Raw genomic sequence first — 17,125 nt, forward strand, 5'->3', positions numbered from 1 at the left:
ATTTGATCATTTGCAAAAGCAAAGTCTCTTAAACGCTTAAAGATCTCGGGTTCAAGGCACAAAAAATAATAAATTTATGGTTAAAAAAGGCCTATTTTTACACGGCTTTAATCAGTTTAATGGATATGACGATCCATAGGAGTATAAACTAGCCGAGCATCTCGATCTAGTTTTTTCACGAGGGCCGATCTTTAATTCTGCAGCTACACCTTCATATTCCCCGTCACACACGCCCAATACGTCAAACCTCCATTGCCTGGTGTCATACACACACAAAGAAGGAAAACCAGTTGAGATTATTATCGCTATCAGTATACTCAATTATATTTATTTACTTATATTATAACCGGTACGCATGAGCTTTCCGTAAAAAATTCAAAGCTGCACAATGCTTTACACCAGTTGTTCTCTGAATCACATTACAACACATAATCATCTTTCCCATTTAAAAAGAACTGGCATGGTCATATTTCGGGGGTTTTCTTTTAATGCCCACAAGGTGTTTGATAAAAGTCCCCAAAGACATACAACCTTTATAAATGACAAAGATCACCAACCCTTAACATCTTTTATCCAGCAAAACAATCTAGGCAAGAAACCCACAAAATATGAGCTCTGTACTGCTCTTAATTCATGTTCCAAGACACTAAACTCGCACCTAGGTTCTCAGATTCATGCCAAGATAATTCACATAGGTTTTGACCAGAATTTGTACATAAACAGCTCGTTAGTGAACGTTTATGCCAAATGCGGTTCAATGGGTGATGCGCAAAATGTGTTTGATGGAATGGAGTTGCATGATGAAGTGTCATGGACTTCTATGATATGTGGGCTTTCGCAAAACGGGCGGGGAAGAGAAGCGCTTTGTTTATTTAAAGAAATGTTGATGACACGCGTTAGACCGAATTGTTTCACTTATGTTAGTGTTATTAGCGCATGTACCGAGCAAGAATCGGTGTTTAAGTGTGGTGAGTTGCTTCATGCACATGTTGGTAAACTGGGACATGAAAGAAACAGTTTTGTGATAAGTTGTTTGATTAATTATTATTCAAAATGTGGGAAGATGGATAAAGTTGTCGTGTTGTTTGAATCATGCATAATTAGAGATGGTGATGTTGTGTTGAACACTATGATATCAGCATACTCTCATAACCAACAAGGTGAAGATGCATTGAAACTTTTTAAGAAAATGCATAGCGAAAACGCGGGTCTTAGTCAACATACTTTGACCAGTATTTTGGATGCTTGTGGGGCGTTGACGGTCGTGCAGCAAGGAAAACAAATACACGCTTTGGTAATTAAAATGGGTTCGGATCAGAACTCGTTTGTGGTTGGTGCTTTGATCGACATGTACTCAAAATGTGGTAACATTGATGAAGCCTGTTGTGTTTTTGACCAAACGGGGTACAAAAACAACATATTATGGACTTCACTGATCACCGCGTACGCGCAGAGTGGTCGAGGTTTAGACGCTTTGAAAATCTTTGACCGTTTAGTACTAGAAAAAAGATTCTTTCCAAATCACGTGTGTTTTACAGTTGTGTTGACTGCTTGCAAGAACTGTGGACTTGTTGATAAAGGTATTGGTTATTTCAAAAAGATGACACTAGATTATGATTTGGTTCCTGAAGTTGATCAATACGCGTGCTTGATTGATCTTTATGCAAGAAAAGGGGATCTTGAAGGGGCAAGAAGGGTAATTACAGAAATGTCATTTGATGCAGATGCGGTTATGTGGTGTTCGATTCTGAGTTGTTGTAAAAAGTATGGAAATGTGGAGTTTGGGAGAGAAGCTGCTTATAAGTTGTTTGAACTTGAACCACATAGTCCGGTACCTTATTTGATTTTAGCAGATATTTATGCTAGTGTTGGTTTATGGGATGAAGTTCAAAATGTAAGGAAGTTAATGAATGAAAATGGAGTAAGAAAAACTTTAGCAGGGTGGTCAAAATTAGTGTATGTAGGAGGCTGACAGGTAAAAACAACCAAAGGGTTGGAGAAATTATCAAAGGTTTACTTGTTAAAAAGGTTGATATGTAAAACAAATGAGGTTGATGCAGCTTCTGGTTTAAATAAAGCTTACTTGGTTGTACACACAGCAACACCTCGCGTACGTGATGTTCGTGCCTCGGAGCACCTCTTGCTTTTTTAAACCAAGATTTATGCTGATTTGAACACTAGTAGGCAAGGTATGTTATTCTTCTTGATTTCATCTCTAGATTTTGACTAGCCATTAAGGAAAATGGATAATTGTGGGTGTATATATCTATTGCCTTGTATTTGTGCATATTATTTTTATCATTAATAACTACTTCCGGTTTCAATTGATTTGAATGACTAAAACATAGCTATTCTACAGGGTAAGTAAGGTCGTTTTTTAACATCACTTACCGACTTCATAATTGATCAATTTAGACAAGTATTTAGTCTGTAACTCTACGTGCACGATAAGTTTATAATAAATCACGTGATGCCACCTTGAAATGAGAATGCGTTCAATCTTTCATTCTTGTGTTTTAATATACTGACACGGTGTTTTATAAGAAGTCCATCTCAAAAGCACAGGTTTAAAGCAATGTTGCAAAAGTCGCTAGGCGGTCCCTAGGCGGCCGACCCCCTTGGAAGGGGTACTCGGAGAGTACTCGGACATGATATATATAAAGAAAATTAATTTTTGGGTAATATATATATTTCAAATATCATAAGTTTACTAATATTTATAACAAAATAAGTGAATATCAATATAAATAAGAGAAATACTTTGTTAAATACTAAATTATTCTAAAAATTGTTTAATACTATAGAAATACGAATTATGTTGTATTTTTTAAGTTAAAATAGGCCCAAGTTAACCGACTAGATGTATTTCTGGCTGATATTGACCACCTTTAAACAACTTTTAGTAACTAGGCGGATTTAAAGAAACTCCCCTCGGCACCATACCTTGTAGCGAGTACTCCGAGAGTACTCGGCCTTGTAGACCTACTTTTACAACATTGGTTTAAAGTACAACAAGAAAGGTTTAGTTGGCCATCGTGTATACAACTTGTTGGGTGTTATGGAAAGACATGAATGAATGTGTTTAAAGGGCGTTAAAGATCAAGGGAAAGGATTCTTGAAGAAATCAAAATGGAGTTTTTCTACTGGTTTTTCATTTCATTTGATTGTTGGTTCAAGGATGGTTTTGAGGAAATATTGATACTTGTTGGGCTATGTCTTCATGGTTAAAAGTGTCATGATACTATCACGTAGTTGGTAAGACTTTAAATAAACCACATTTTTACATAAGTGTAGTGGTTTTAACTAAAAATGAAATAAAATGGATGATTGGTTGGTTTTGAGTTGGCCCCATACCCTCACAATCTTCTTTCTGTTAAGCATTGGCATAAACCGAATTGGCGCCAGGCGAAAGATCAAAGACAATCACTTGACCTAAAACAAATTTGGCGAAAGATTAGACGGGTGAGGACAAAATAGAATATGAAGAATCGTGAAAAGCAAAAGGGAGTGAAAAGAACAAGTGTAATCGAACGTGCCAATTAACTAACATTGCTATTAAAATATAATAAATATTATCTAGAGTAACATTTTGTGAGATAACTATCCCTTCTTATTTAACATTTATATAACTTTGTTAATAAAAAAAATCCCATGTAAGGTTGAGGGAATGGTTTACCCGCTCATTCGAACTACTCACTCAACCAACTAGTAAATGTCATCTCAAAACAGTCCAAAACTATTTCAGACTACTCAAATTAGAGGATGATTCCACTCAACCAAATTACTTACTCAACATTTATTTATTTTTTTTAAGTTTTTATTAAATTATTTAAATAAAAAACATAATTTCATTTAATAAAAAGGTAGTACAAATCAAAGAGAGAGAAGGTGGTTTAAATGGTTTACGGTACTATAATAAATAATAATATAAATTATTTTTATTATTCTAATCTCAACTATCCAGCTCTAAGTAGAGTTTTTGCTTACAACTACTTGGCAAAAGAGGATGGTTTCCCCACACTACCCGGATCACCCTGGCAACTAATCGAGGCCGTCAACCCTAATTACATTATATTTCATTCTTCTCCATAACAAAAATTCAAAAGAAAAATATCTTTTTTTTTAACAACGAATTTTGTTAAAAAAAAACTAGTAAGAAGCTAGAAAACCAAACAAACAAACAAACGAACAAAAAATTTACAATTGAAAGTTACAACAATCTTTCCATAACAAGTTTTTGAATTGAAAGAAAGCCTAACGATTTGATATCGTGTACCGTTTTCTAAAGATAACTAGGCACCTCATTTCAAAAGTAAAATACTAACAATAACAACTACAGCTAAAACCGCGTGGTAGCTATAAACACGAGTCGCACATGCTCCACACTTTCTCTCCCCCAATTAATTACTTACTCACTAATCCACCTACCTCCATCAAACCCTCACCAATCCACCAACAATGGCGTTAGAATGGGTGGTTCTGGGGTACGCCGCGGCAGCCGAAGCCGTAATGATCATCCTCCTGACTCTCCCAGGCCTCGACTCCCTCCGCAAAGGCCTACTCGCCGTCACCACCAGCCTCCTCAAACCCTTCCTCTCCGTCGTCCCATTCTGCATTTTCCTGTTACTAGACATCTACTGGAAGTACGAAACCAGACCTAGCTGCGATGCAGTCGATTGCTCCCCTTCCGAACACCTCCGTCACCAGAAATCCATCATGAAGAACCAGCGTAACGCCTTATTGATCGCTGCTGCTCTCGTGTTTTACTGGATCTTGTACTCGGTTACCAAGCTCGTGGTTCGGGTTGATCAGCTTAATCAAAGGATTCAGAAGCTCAAGAGCAAGGAGTAAATGTTTGTTATTATTATTATTCGACTTGAGGCTTTGTGGATTGGATGGATTCTACTATACTAGTAGTGTTAATTTAAGGCTTATTTCTATTATCATTTTAATGTGTTTGAATGTTTTAATGTTTGTTTTATAAATCAGTTTATATGAATGATATGAAGTGTTTGTGTATTAGGCTGCAAATGAAAGTACGAAACAATGCTTAGGTTCTTTGTGTACGTTTCAATTCCTCGCCTTCTAGTCCGGTTGGGATGTTTAGCATCTTAATTAAATATATTTATGTGTGTTTACGGGTTGGGGATCAACTGGATCCGGTCTCACCGAATAAGCCCCAAATGTTTGTTAAACTATATGGATATGGATATGTCAACATATCAACTGCCAAACATGTACCCACCTTGCAACAGAGATAAACAAAGCCTGAAAATTAATGATCTTCAAGGCCCAACCACACTGTGTTCTTATGTGATTACCGGAGGTTTTCTGATTTGATCGAGTTAGGTGTTTAATTTTGAAGTACCGTGTAATCGATTGTTGATATCGAAGAAGCTAATAAGATAGGTAAAATGATGCAAAGTACTTGTGACAGTGTTGTAACCTGGTCTTTGGTAATGATGTGTTTTGCCATGACATTTTATGAAATTTAGAAGTTGTGGTGGTTATTTTTGGTAAATAATCTGATTGGATTAGAGTAAATTTTCAGTTTTTATGATTTGCGCATCTTCTTCGTCGCCAATAATGCCCTTTGGTGGCCAAAAATGAGTAGCATCTTGAACCATGCAAAGGTCACCTATTTTATGAAGTTTATAAAAGAATTTTGGAGAACATGCGGTTGCTCAACTGATTGTGAGAACCGTGTGGTACATATTGGTGATTCGCCAAAACACTCCTGAAATCTTCAGGTATTGTGTCCTATCAGAATTAGCCTCGGTTCTTGTTACAACAACCAACTCCAAATGCCCTTGTAGGTGAATGAACTCTGCTTCGGAGATTCTTTCCGGTAACTAACTACCAATTAGTCACAATTTATTTAGCTATGAAGATAACAAAACCATCTCCACCACTTGAAAGGAGAAGGGGGGGGGGGGTATGAAATTTGTGAAATCTTAAATCTTGGTTTTATATTTTAATTTCAACATCTCTTCCAAATGGACTCATGGTGGGAGTTCTATAAACTGTTTCTAAATTGTGTAAATCGTAAGTCTCCCATTGCTAAAATTATTTCCAAAAAGTATACAAGATCCCTACAAGTTTGTAGTTGGAAGAGACTCTAAAATGAATTTTGTTACACTTGAGCTTTTCGGTCGATAGTTTACGACTGCAAAGAAGTTGTAAGACGAAGCTCGTGACACTTGAGCTCTTCGATTGATGGTTTTTGGCCTCAAAGAAGCTGTAAAAGATAGTTATGCTAGGGTTCTTTGATGGTTGTATTTGGTTTGAAATGTTTTGAATTCAAACGAGTGAGAGAACCTTGCTCTTATTGATTAATAATCACGTCGATATATATAACTAATTCAGATATTAATTCAACTAAATTTTTTGATAATAACCAAAATCTCATATCCATATAACCGGTATATGAAAAATATATGATGTAATTTTTAAAATCATAACTTTTTTTTAATGGCCAACAAATAATTCAAATGAGCTACTGACTAAATTAATCATATCGAGATACACTCGTATTTCGATCCGGAAAAAACCCTCATTTAAGGCCATCACCTGTAAACACTCATCCGAAGGCATGATAAAATTTCAAGTTATTATTGTACTACAAAAAGATTATTATTATTATTATTATTATTATTATTAATTTAAGATACATAATAATATCATGTAAGTTAGAGCCAAAATTAAAATGTATAACCATAAATATTAACCAAACCGATCGGATTGGGCTTTGTGGGCTGGCTTGGCTATCATCTCTATACCAAAACCCTAGCGCCTCTTATTTTGGTTTCAACATCTCTTCCAAATGGACTCATGGTTGGAGTTTTATAAACTGGTTCTAAATTTTGTAACCCATAAAATTATTTCCAAAAAGTATACAAAAGTCCTACAAGTTTGTAGTTGGAAGAGATTCTAAAATGAAATTTTTTACACTTGAGCTTTTCGTTAGATGGTTTATGACTGCAAAGAAGTTGTAAGATGAAGCTCGTGACACTTGAGCTCTTCGATTGATGGTTTTTGGCCTCAAAGAAGTTGTAAAAGAAAATATGGCTATGCTAGGGTTCTTTGATGGTCGTATTTAGTTTTAAATGTTTTGAATTCAAACGAGTGAGAGAACCTTGTTCTTATTGATTAATAAATCACGTCGAAAAATATAACCAATTCAGATATTAATTCAACTAAATTTCTTGATAATAACCTGTTTGGTTAATAACCAAAAGCTCAAATAATTCAGATGAGCTACTGACTAAATTAATCATACACTCGTATTTCAATCCGGAAAAAACCTTTATTTAAGGCCATCACGACATCCTCTGTAAACACTCATCCGAAGGCATGATAGAATTTCAAGTTGTTATTGTACTACAAAAAGATTATTATTATTATTATTATTATTATTAATGTAAGATTATAAATTGGATGTGGCTCAATGGTAGAACACTCACTTTACTAGTGAAAGGTATGTGGTTCAAACCTCACTATTACCAATTTATATGGGAGATATGAAGGATGACCCTGGCTTGCCATGGTTCGAGTCCTGATCTCACCCGGTTTTACCGGCTCCTCGCTGTCGTGCCGTTTGGCGGGCGTTGGGTCGGGTTTTATCCGGTGAATCCCTCAACAGGTGGACCGCTAGGGCTCCGTCCGTCCGGACTAGTGGCCGGCTCGGGCTACCTTTAGCCAATGGGAGCCGCGTACGGAATACCCGGCGTTACTTAGTTGGCCGTTCAAAAAAAATTAAGATACATAATAATATCAAGCAAGTTATGAGCAAATGTATGATGTATCTCCATAAATATTAACCAAATCCATCGGATTGGGCTTTGTGGGCTGGCTTTTGGGTATCATATCTTTAACAAAACCCTAACGCCTCTTATTTATACACCTCCTTCACCCCCATCAAATCAACAACAATTTCACACCGTTTCTTCATCAGTTTATCTTCTTAATATTCTCATTCAACTCTTCAATCTCATCACAATTCAATTTCGTTTTCAATTGCATGTTACGAACGATGATTCAATCTGTATTCTCAATATCAGATGGAACTCGTACAGATGCAAAAACCAATTAAGAGCCTCATGGACATGCAGGTTCCTTTAGATCCAGTGGATTTTTGCGTTTTCTCGTAGGTTCAACATATTTTATCAAATAATATCTGCTCAATGATGATTCATTTTGCTTTAACCACACCGAACAGAAGCCAATGCGCTTGAGCTTAATCGGATTGAGTATAAAAGTTGAACAGATTCCAATTTAAACTGGAGTCTGCTTAATTTTTTACTAAAATCCGGTTGAAGATCATTTGTTCATTGAGTTTCGCAAGTGGAAAAACCTGGCCTTTACCTGAGAGCAAATATTATTTACACTTCTATGTATTATAGTAATTAATAATTTGATAATATTGATGCTGATGATGATTATATATAAGGCTTGTTTCTCAGAGACATTCGCAGTGGCCGCCTGAGATCTTTCGCCTTTCGCCGGGCTTGAGAGATTATGCTGCTTTATCCTTCCTTGGATGTCTGAGGCATTGAATATTATTATTATTGTTATTATTTTGTTTTAGTGTTTGTTAATTAAAGTGTTGATGATGATAAATCCAAAGGCTTGTTTCTCAGAGACATTCGCAGTGGCCGACTAAGAACTTTCGCCTTCGCCAGGCTTGAGAGTTTATGCTGCTTTATTCCTTCCTTGGATGTCTGAAACTTTAATTTCTTTTCTTAGCAACTTTTGTTATTTGATTAAACTGGGAATAACATTTTTTATTAAGTAATGTTATTTGAAAATATTTAGAGTTGGTGTGACTGTTTTCTTTACACTTGAGGTTTCAATAATCAAATTATTGTTGTATGTATATACCAAAATTGTATGTTTCTGTTCTAAATGAGGATTAATTGACGAATGATATTTACAACCATGGACCTAGTCGTCTAATTATTTTCTAAGCCACTGGCACATTGCTCTTCACCTTTCATTTGATTTTTATACCCGGCCTTATATGTATTCAAACATGATTCTAGACAGCAATTGAACTCTTGAGGTATACTCCGGTGAGAGTGAGACATCAAACATGTTCTGAAGTTGAATTCTTCAAGCAATGCAAGATTTGTTTTGTGTCGGATTATAAACTAGATGCATGGATGAGAACGCCCAAAAATGACTAGGATGAAGATGAAATGCCTAAAATTTTATTATCTGCAATGCTAAGACTCCATTGTATTTTGTATGTACAATCTAGAAATTTGTTAATTATTTGTAACTACAGACATGATAATTAAATTAAATAACCAAACCCGCTATGCTATATATAGACCTCATGATATCAAGTCACACATCGTTACTGATTAGTGATGAATGACCAGAAGCACTTAACATGACACAATACGCAATAATCAAATTTGCGTGATGGCCATCATGCTTGGTGGGGTATTTTTACAATTTGTTATAAATATATTTTTTCTAAATGTTTTGTAGACCTGAACTCCACAAAGCGGAGCGAGCGAGGCGACTATGATAACGAACGCTTTGCGCGAATATGTCTCAGTTTATAAAGTTAAGGATTTTCCCCACTTGGATGCGTGGCAGGTTGCGAGACGTCACGCGAAGTGGGTACCGATTCCGTTGGTCGATTTGAAGGGACCAACGGCTCCAAGGAAGAAAGGATCTTGTTCAAAAAGATCAAAAACTTCCGAGTCCGGGGACTACACGACGTCTACCGGCGGCTTGTCATGCAACATGCCGAACATGAACTTGAACGAAGAACCTGAAGACAATCCCGACGAAGACATACCCACACCCACACGGCCGAATCGCAAGAAAAGTGGGGAACCGTCAAGACTTGGAAAGGAAGCGGTGGCCGAAAACTTCGCCGAATACAAGTCGGCTAGGATGGGGGAAATGGCCGAGAAGGAGTTTAGGAAAGAGGCTCATATTTTAAAAATGAAGCGTGAGGAAGCGTATATCAACCATTTGAATGAAAAACAAAAAAACGCCAATCTACAAATCCTCCTACAACCGCACGACCATCTTGATGAACCCGTTAAATCGCTCCTACTTCAACGAAAACGCGAGATATGCGACAAGTGGGGTTGGGAAGGGCCGTAGGTTTTTTTTTTTGTCGGTTTTTTTAATTTAGTTGTCTTTGTTTAATGTTTATGGAGTTGTAACAAGAAAACCCATAATCGTAGAAATTTTTTTGTCAACCTGTTTTATGTGTCAACCACCTGTTTTGTTAAACACATCGAGTTTGCTGAATATACTTAGACCATCTCCAATGGTTACTTTTTCTAGGTTCAAACCAAGCCAAAAACCTTCTAAACCATTGGAGTAGTTGGTTCAAATCAAAAACAAAGGTTTGAGATTTGGTTTTTCAAACCAATAAAAACCAATCATTGTGGGCCCCAAACATCACATCTTTCATTCCTCTCACACATATAAATACATACACACACACATATTTATATTTATAAAATAATTAAAATATTATACATATATACATATTTTTATATTTATTTCAAAAATCATGTCTTTTTGTTTGTGTATTTTTTACGTAACGACTAGTTTAGCGGTTATATTTTTTAACGGCTAGTTTTTAACGATTTTATTATCGATTTTACAACGCTTAAGTTGATTTTATTATTTATTTTTAACGATTTTATTATCGATTTATTAATTGGCATTTTAAATTATGTAATTTTTTTGTTTATCTATTTGTTATATTTTAGTTAATCTACTTTTTCCTAAAATTTTTTATATTGCTATTTATTTAAATAAAAAATATAAAAAATAAATATTATATAGTATTGTGAAATTCTTATTTAAAATAAATGTAAAAGTAAGTGATGGTGTGGATATGTAAAGATGGTTTGAGAAGATGTATTGTTGGAATAAAAAGATGGTTTTTAAAAAAACTGATGTGACAGTGATATGACTTGTTTGAACCAAAAACTGTTGGAGATGGTCTTATATTTCCTTTTTAGTTTGTTTTTGGGTTTCACAACTGATGTCAATACTTTCATTGATACTCGCTTGTTTTGTAACGGAAAAACACTAGCAAGTCTCATAAATTGAGAATTGGCAAATGATCTTTTGTTATTAATTAACTGAAATAATTATTCCTGTTGAAATAATCTAAATATTTTTCATTGGGTAGGATATAAACTTGGTTACTATTTTAGCCTGTAACCTTTTAATAAATATGGAAGGTATTGAATTTTTTAATAACAATTTTACATGTATGAAGTATTTTTTAATTTAGTAGTAATCAAGTTTATAAAGTGTTAATGAAGAAAACCTTTTTATCTTTTTATTTTTAAGTTGATGTGGAGTGGTAGCGTGGATTTTATTTTTTATTTGATTTTTAATATAATTAATGATTTTTTATTTTAAATTGCATCTACATATATTGTAAATCCTGACTCATCTTTCTGATTACTACTTATTATGTGACATTTTTCCTACTAGAGAAAAGATAACACAAACATGAAACTATGGATTCTCAAATTGCATTTGGATTTTGGATTTATAAATTTCATATAATTATTAAGAAGGCAGTTATGTTATTTATTAAGAAGGCAGTTATGTTATATGATTGATCAGTACACGAAGAACAACTATTTTCCTTGACCATACACTAAGCAAGTGCTCAAATTTGTAGGCTTCCAGTATATGTATAAAAGGTTGTGTCCTTTATCTTTATACTTTCATGATACATGATATGCATCATCATATTACTTCTATCCCTTATGGTTTGGTGTAAAATTCGCAGAAGCATTAGCCGTAGCGAACAGTTTTGAAAAGAAACGATCAGCCAAAATTGCGTTTGCAGCATCAGACGGATGAAAGGCATCCCAAAATACGTATTCCTTACGATTTTCACACACTTTTGCATTCGATAAGCACAATCCTCCAACAGTCGTATCCACGTTGCAACATGACGTATTGGACACCTTAAAGCCTAAACATCAACACACATACAACAAATGTCACTCTAGAAATTTAAGAACTCTTGCCTTTTGGGCTATGAGGTCTTACCATACTTAGAAGGGTTGTCGACCAAATCTAGAACATCTTGGTAAGTATCCGCGAACGTAAGTTGCACGTTTTTGAGCTTGATGTTTAGGAGGTTTATCAACTTTTGCACTTTGGAGTTAAACTGAATCACCCATTCGTTGACTTGATGTAAGCATTGATTCTTTTTTGATTTAGCTCGTTGCGATGGAATGCACCCGAGAGGCCCAAGTCCATGAAAAATCATCTTTCGTGCCCCAAGCAAGTAAAGCCTCTTTCACCACCAAAAACAAAAAAAATCAGTTGTCCATCGGCGTAATTTATTTTTAGTTTCGTCTTAAAAAGGTTGCTTTAGCTTTTTAATTAGAACTCATTGGTAATTTGGTCGTCAAGGCATCAAGCCACTGAAATCAACCCACACCAATCTTTACGACATATTAGATCGTAGGTGATACTTGTTTGTTTTATATAGTGTGCTTTCGCCCCAGTTTTCATTATTACCGTGAATTGTTCGGCTAATTTCAAGTTTAAAACCGCTAGAAATTCATCCGGGGTGTACTGTTGTCTGTCTGGAAGATACGGCTGCAGGTAGTTGTTGATGTAATCGTTGCTACCTGTAGAAAACCACCAAACATTAACTTGTGACCTTCCAAAATTCTTAGAAACATGGTTTTTTTCTTTTTCTTTCTTTTTCTAATCTTTGTACCGATTCCAATGAAGTAGATTGCCTCATTTAACAGATTATTGGCAGCTTGTTCTCCTATCTTTGCCTTGAATCTTTGTAAGTTTATGGAGTTCACATGCCACCTAAGTGAATTTGCCAAAGTTCGCTTGTCACATTAGCGAACTCCAAAAAAATTGTCGAGAACTTGCATGAGTTCGCTTTGGGAAAAAAAATGATTGCCTAAAAGCAACATTAAAATAACCACCTTATAATGCAAAAAAGTGAGTAACATGCATGGTAGTTAACGTACATATAATATCACCAATGGTCCGTCCGTTACTAAACCGGCCAGTGGGTTTTTGGTCCTTGTAATCAATACCATAGAACGGAAAATCTGATCTAGCAAGAGAATATGTCAAGTAGTTATTGTTGCCGACTTCTGTTAAAGAATCACCAAAGATTAAGGTGACGAGTGAAGGAGCGGTGGCTAAATTAGTTTGATCAGCTGACACGCCTGCATTTGCGGCCACGATAACTACTAGAGCTAGTAGTAGTATAGCCATGGTTAACTGAGTCTTGTTTGTTGGTTTTGGTGGCATGCATGATTTTATAGTATTTTGTTGAAGAGAGAGTTGGTGGTGTTGGCCATCTGACGTTAGTGAGGATAGTCAGTGTGGTTAGCTAGGTTTTGTTGGGAGATTTTAGCTAGGTTTTCTTACTTTGGTTTGGAAATTAAAATTTGGACTATACACTAGATACTTGTGATAACATATGATTTAATTTCTAGCACTTTCAATATAAATATTGCTAATTACAATTCGTCCTCAATTTTTGATATATATATAATTTTTTTGAATATGAATGATGAGTTGGGTTATAATAAGAAAATTAGTTTTTCTAGAAAGGATATGAAATAATCTTGTCCATTCATTTTAAAATTGAATGGTTGAGATTAGATTAAAAAGATTATCAAGTGTAAAACAAGGGTAAGGGCATAATAGGGATAACACATTTGTTGACTTTCTCTTTGCACATGCAAGACACATGTCAAATTCCCCCATCATTTTAAAACGTCCATAACTTTTTTATACGACATTTTTTTTTCAAAACAATTTCACCATAAAAACGAGTGTTTTTTTTTATCTTTTATATGAGTGACATATTGCTTTATAAAAATAAAAAAAAATATTTTGTGGGCTTTTACAATTTGTGTTTTACTATAATTGTGTTATACAATTGTGTTTTATTTTTTCATAGTGTTTTTACATTGTGTTTTCATTGTGTTTTTGTCATTGTGTTTTTATTTTCATAGTGTTGAATCCATTGTGTTTTTTACATTGTGTTTTAATTTCCGAAGACTTTTCCGGCAAGGTGGTGGCGGTGGGCGGTGATGATTGTAGGAGATAAGTGAAAATTTAAGTGGGTTTTAATTAAGTGGATTTTTGAAATTAAATTAAATGGGTTTTCGATATTAACGTATTAGACAAATATACCATCTTTCATAGCCTTTTTAAGAAAATCAAACTTCTTATTTGATATTTTCTCTATGAATGATTACATTTTATCAGTTTAATAGAGACATTATATGTGTGGGACATATCTAAGATTTTGGAAAATTATCGAATCAAACCAATTTAGGAGAGTCCGTGATTCGTCTAATTATGTAAAACAAATTACTTATATTATAATAACTTTGTATTGTTTGTTGTTGTCACAACTCACTACTACACAAACAGGCTTTTGCTATGAAATTTTTGCTACGAATAAAATCCGTCTTAAACTTAGCTACGATTTTGCTACGAATTAGCTATGGAAAAATTTAGCTACGATTTAGCTACGGATATTCCATTGCAAACTTAATCCATAGCAAAATCTGTAGTAAAATTCATAGCAAAATCAAGAAAATCAATATTTGACAAATAGTTTATATCTACCCGTAACAATATTCGTAGTAAATTTGTGTAAATAAAAACTTTTTAAAAAATGTAACAATATCCGTAGCAAAATCTATAGAGAAATTGAGAAAATTAATATTTGAAAAATACTTTTAAACTATTCGTAGCAAACTCATGAAAATAAATATTTAAAAATTCTTAAAATAAAAACTTTAATAAAGTGGTAGCAAAACCTGTAGCAACTTTGCTATAAATTAACAAAGGATTGACTATAGCAAAACTTAGCTACAAAAGTTTCATCACAAACAAAGTTCGTAGCGAAACCATAGCAAATTTCGGTAAAGTAAATCTTTATAAATAATTAAAAAATTGTGTAATAAAGTTGGTGGCAAAACCTGTAACTAAATTTATAAATACATATAAAAGATTTTAAAAAATGTTGCAAAATCCATGGAAACAATCAAGAAAAACAAATTTCTAAAAACAAATTTTGTATAACTGATAGCAAAACTTGAAAAAATATTTTGAAATAAAAAAATAATAAAAGAATAAAAAATATGTCAGTTCAATTTGTAGCAAATCTATAGGAAAAGAAGAAAATAAATATTTAAAATATATATTCAAAGTAGTCTAATCCCTAATAAAACTCTTAGTTCGGAAATAATAAATAAGTAACATTAATTTAATAAAGTTGTTATGAGCTTCACGACTTGTAAGACGATCACCTATGGGGTTCTTCATTGTAACTTATTATGAACTAGTGGTAAAGCTTAGATAAAAATACAAGGGGAAGGGACTCAAATTTTTTGAAAATAAATGGATAAATTTATCTTATGTATAAAATTTGTTGGACGAAAATGAGTATATATACACCACTGAGCGGAGAAAACGAGGGTGGAGGGTGACACGCCTAAAGGAAGCCTCGCTAATATTACGAACGAATCACAATAAACACAAAGAAAAAAAATGTAAAATTTAATTGGATATTGACGTATAATTTAACAACGGTTTTATTGATGTAACCCTTAACAAGGGAACAACACGCTATTATTTTGGTGTACCATTTACAAAAGAATTCACGATTATGAACGAAAACAAAAATAAACAATATCTTCTTTTATTGTCATCGGAAAATTCACAACATTATAACGGTCTTGTAAGTAGTTTCGTCATAATCAAGATTCTTAAATAAAAAAAAAATATTTGCATACACACACACACCCCCGCTCGCACACATACATACTGTCAATTAGGGCTAAAATTGGTCAATTAAGGTTAATAAACAGATTAATTATGATAAATATGCGAGAATTAACGTCGCTAAGTGGTCAATCATGGTCGTTTAGGGCTAATCAAAGTTAGTTAGAGTCAATGATGTTCACTAAGGATCAATGATGGTCATCTATAGTCAATATTCGTCAATTATGACCGGTTAGGGTCATTATTTGTTAGGTATAGCCAATTAAAGTCAATATTATCGTTGATTGTCAATTAGCATGTGCAGTAGCTGCAACAAAACTATCTGATTATAGGGTTTATTTAACATATATACCTTCAAATACTTAAACTTTGCCAAACACCGCTTATCTGATCATGCCAATTCAGAACATCAAACATGCAAAACTGTATATAATTAGATTTTTTCAAACATTGATTATTGGATCATCTGATTTGTATGCAATTTGTCATGTATGGAAATTCTATTCTCCAGTGCAAGTATCCTATATCTATTATGATGTAGTTTTGTGGTAATTTAATTTAGTGTTGATTTTTAGTTAACTTTCCCTAAACTTTGAGCAGCATCTCAAATCCTTGTTCACTGTGATGATATAGATATATCATATATTATGCATTGCTCAAGATCAATGCCATGCTTATCAACACAATTTCTGTTTCCAAGGCTGCTAATTTCTGTTTCTTTTAGACTCCAAATAAGGCTAGAGTGCCTATTTTAAGGGGTGGTAGCTTATTATATGCTAATAGTTATTTGTTAAAACAGGTAATAAGAAGTCATAGTGTATATGGCACTAAGGGTGATGTGACATTTTGTTAATTATAGGTGCAACATTTTAAGGGAAAAATAGCGGAATTGGAACGAGACAAAGTAGAGAAAGCATGCAAAGAGGGGAGCATTGAAGAAACTGAGACTGTATGTTCAAATGAACGTGGAATTTCAACTGTTTCATGAAACCTGTCACAAAACGTTTTATGAAGTTAAGAACGGGCTTATGTTGGTAAATACAACAGTTTGAATAGATAATTCGGATTTTCATTGTTACATTTAGATAAGTTGTATACTTTATTATATTTGGTTTGGGTATATAGCTTTGGTGTGCTTTGTGTATGTTTATTGATTTTCTACAATTTACAAAGTTTGCACAACTCATTTGATAATTAAACGACCGAACTGGTTCTGGCACAGTTACGATTAGCGACCACCAACTTTACCGGTTCTGGAACCGAACGGATTTACTATAATAGCATAAAGTCCTAGTTGTTTTTTAGCACGCTCAAGACGTTTTCATTTTTTTAGTTA

At 34.0% G+C, this 17,125-nt stretch overlaps 2 protein-coding genes, 2 non-coding genes and 1 pseudogene across 5 annotated transcripts; 4 read left to right on the forward strand and 1 right to left on the reverse strand.

The window, feature by feature from the left end:
* The first annotated feature begins 378 nt into the window (after window positions 1–378).
* Window positions 379–1,974, forward strand: LOC143577009 (pentatricopeptide repeat-containing protein At2g13600-like). The gene has a single exon (XM_077060965.1). The coding sequence runs from the start codon at window positions 389–391 to the stop codon at window positions 1,970–1,972; it is 1,584 nt and encodes a 527-aa protein (XP_076917080.1). The 5' UTR covers window positions 379–388; the 3' UTR covers window positions 1,973–1,974.
* A 2,381-nt stretch (window positions 1,975–4,355) lies between these two features.
* Window positions 4,356–4,967, forward strand: LOC143577010 (uncharacterized). Its single transcript, XM_077060966.1, has one exon. It carries the CDS (start codon window positions 4,459–4,461, stop codon window positions 4,849–4,851), a length of 393 nt encoding a protein of 130 aa, XP_076917081.1. The 5' UTR covers window positions 4,356–4,458; the 3' UTR covers window positions 4,852–4,967.
* A 3,459-nt stretch (window positions 4,968–8,426) lies between these two features.
* LOC143577020 (small nucleolar RNA SNORD14) lies at window positions 8,427–8,551 on the forward strand. Its single transcript, XR_013143039.1, has one exon. It is a non-coding gene; the product is annotated as a small nucleolar RNA SNORD14 (small nucleolar RNA).
* Window positions 8,552–8,603: 52 nt separating this feature from the next.
* On the forward strand, window positions 8,604–8,728 carry LOC143577021 (small nucleolar RNA SNORD14). Its single transcript, XR_013143040.1, has one exon. It is a non-coding gene; the product is annotated as a small nucleolar RNA SNORD14 (small nucleolar RNA).
* A 2,899-nt stretch (window positions 8,729–11,627) lies between these two features.
* LOC143577011 (GDSL esterase/lipase At5g37690-like) lies at window positions 11,628–13,369 on the reverse strand (annotated as a pseudogene). The gene is made up of 4 exons (XR_013143036.1): window positions 12,737–13,369; window positions 12,532–12,644; window positions 12,055–12,304; window positions 11,628–11,977 (listed from the first exon to the last, which is right to left on the reverse strand). The product of XR_013143036.1 is annotated as a GDSL esterase/lipase At5g37690-like (transcript).
* Window positions 13,370–17,125: the final 3,756 nt, after the last annotated feature.

Source organism: Bidens hawaiensis, unplaced genomic scaffold (assembly GCF_021521415.1).
Source record: "Bidens hawaiensis isolate Kalapana, Puna unplaced genomic scaffold, B.hawaiensis_p1.1 tig00028455_1, whole genome shotgun sequence".
NCBI lineage: Eukaryota > Viridiplantae > Streptophyta > Magnoliopsida > Asterales > Asteraceae > Bidens > Bidens hawaiensis.

Excerpts from the sequence above, each read along its gene's own strand:
- LOC143577009 (XM_077060965.1), top strand. The coding sequence starts at position 389 with ATGCTTTACACCAGTTGTTCTCTGAATCACATTACAACACATAATCAT.
- LOC143577010 (XM_077060966.1), top strand. The coding sequence starts at position 4,459 with ATGGCGTTAGAATGGGTGGTTCTGGGGTACGCCGCGGCAGCCGAAGCC.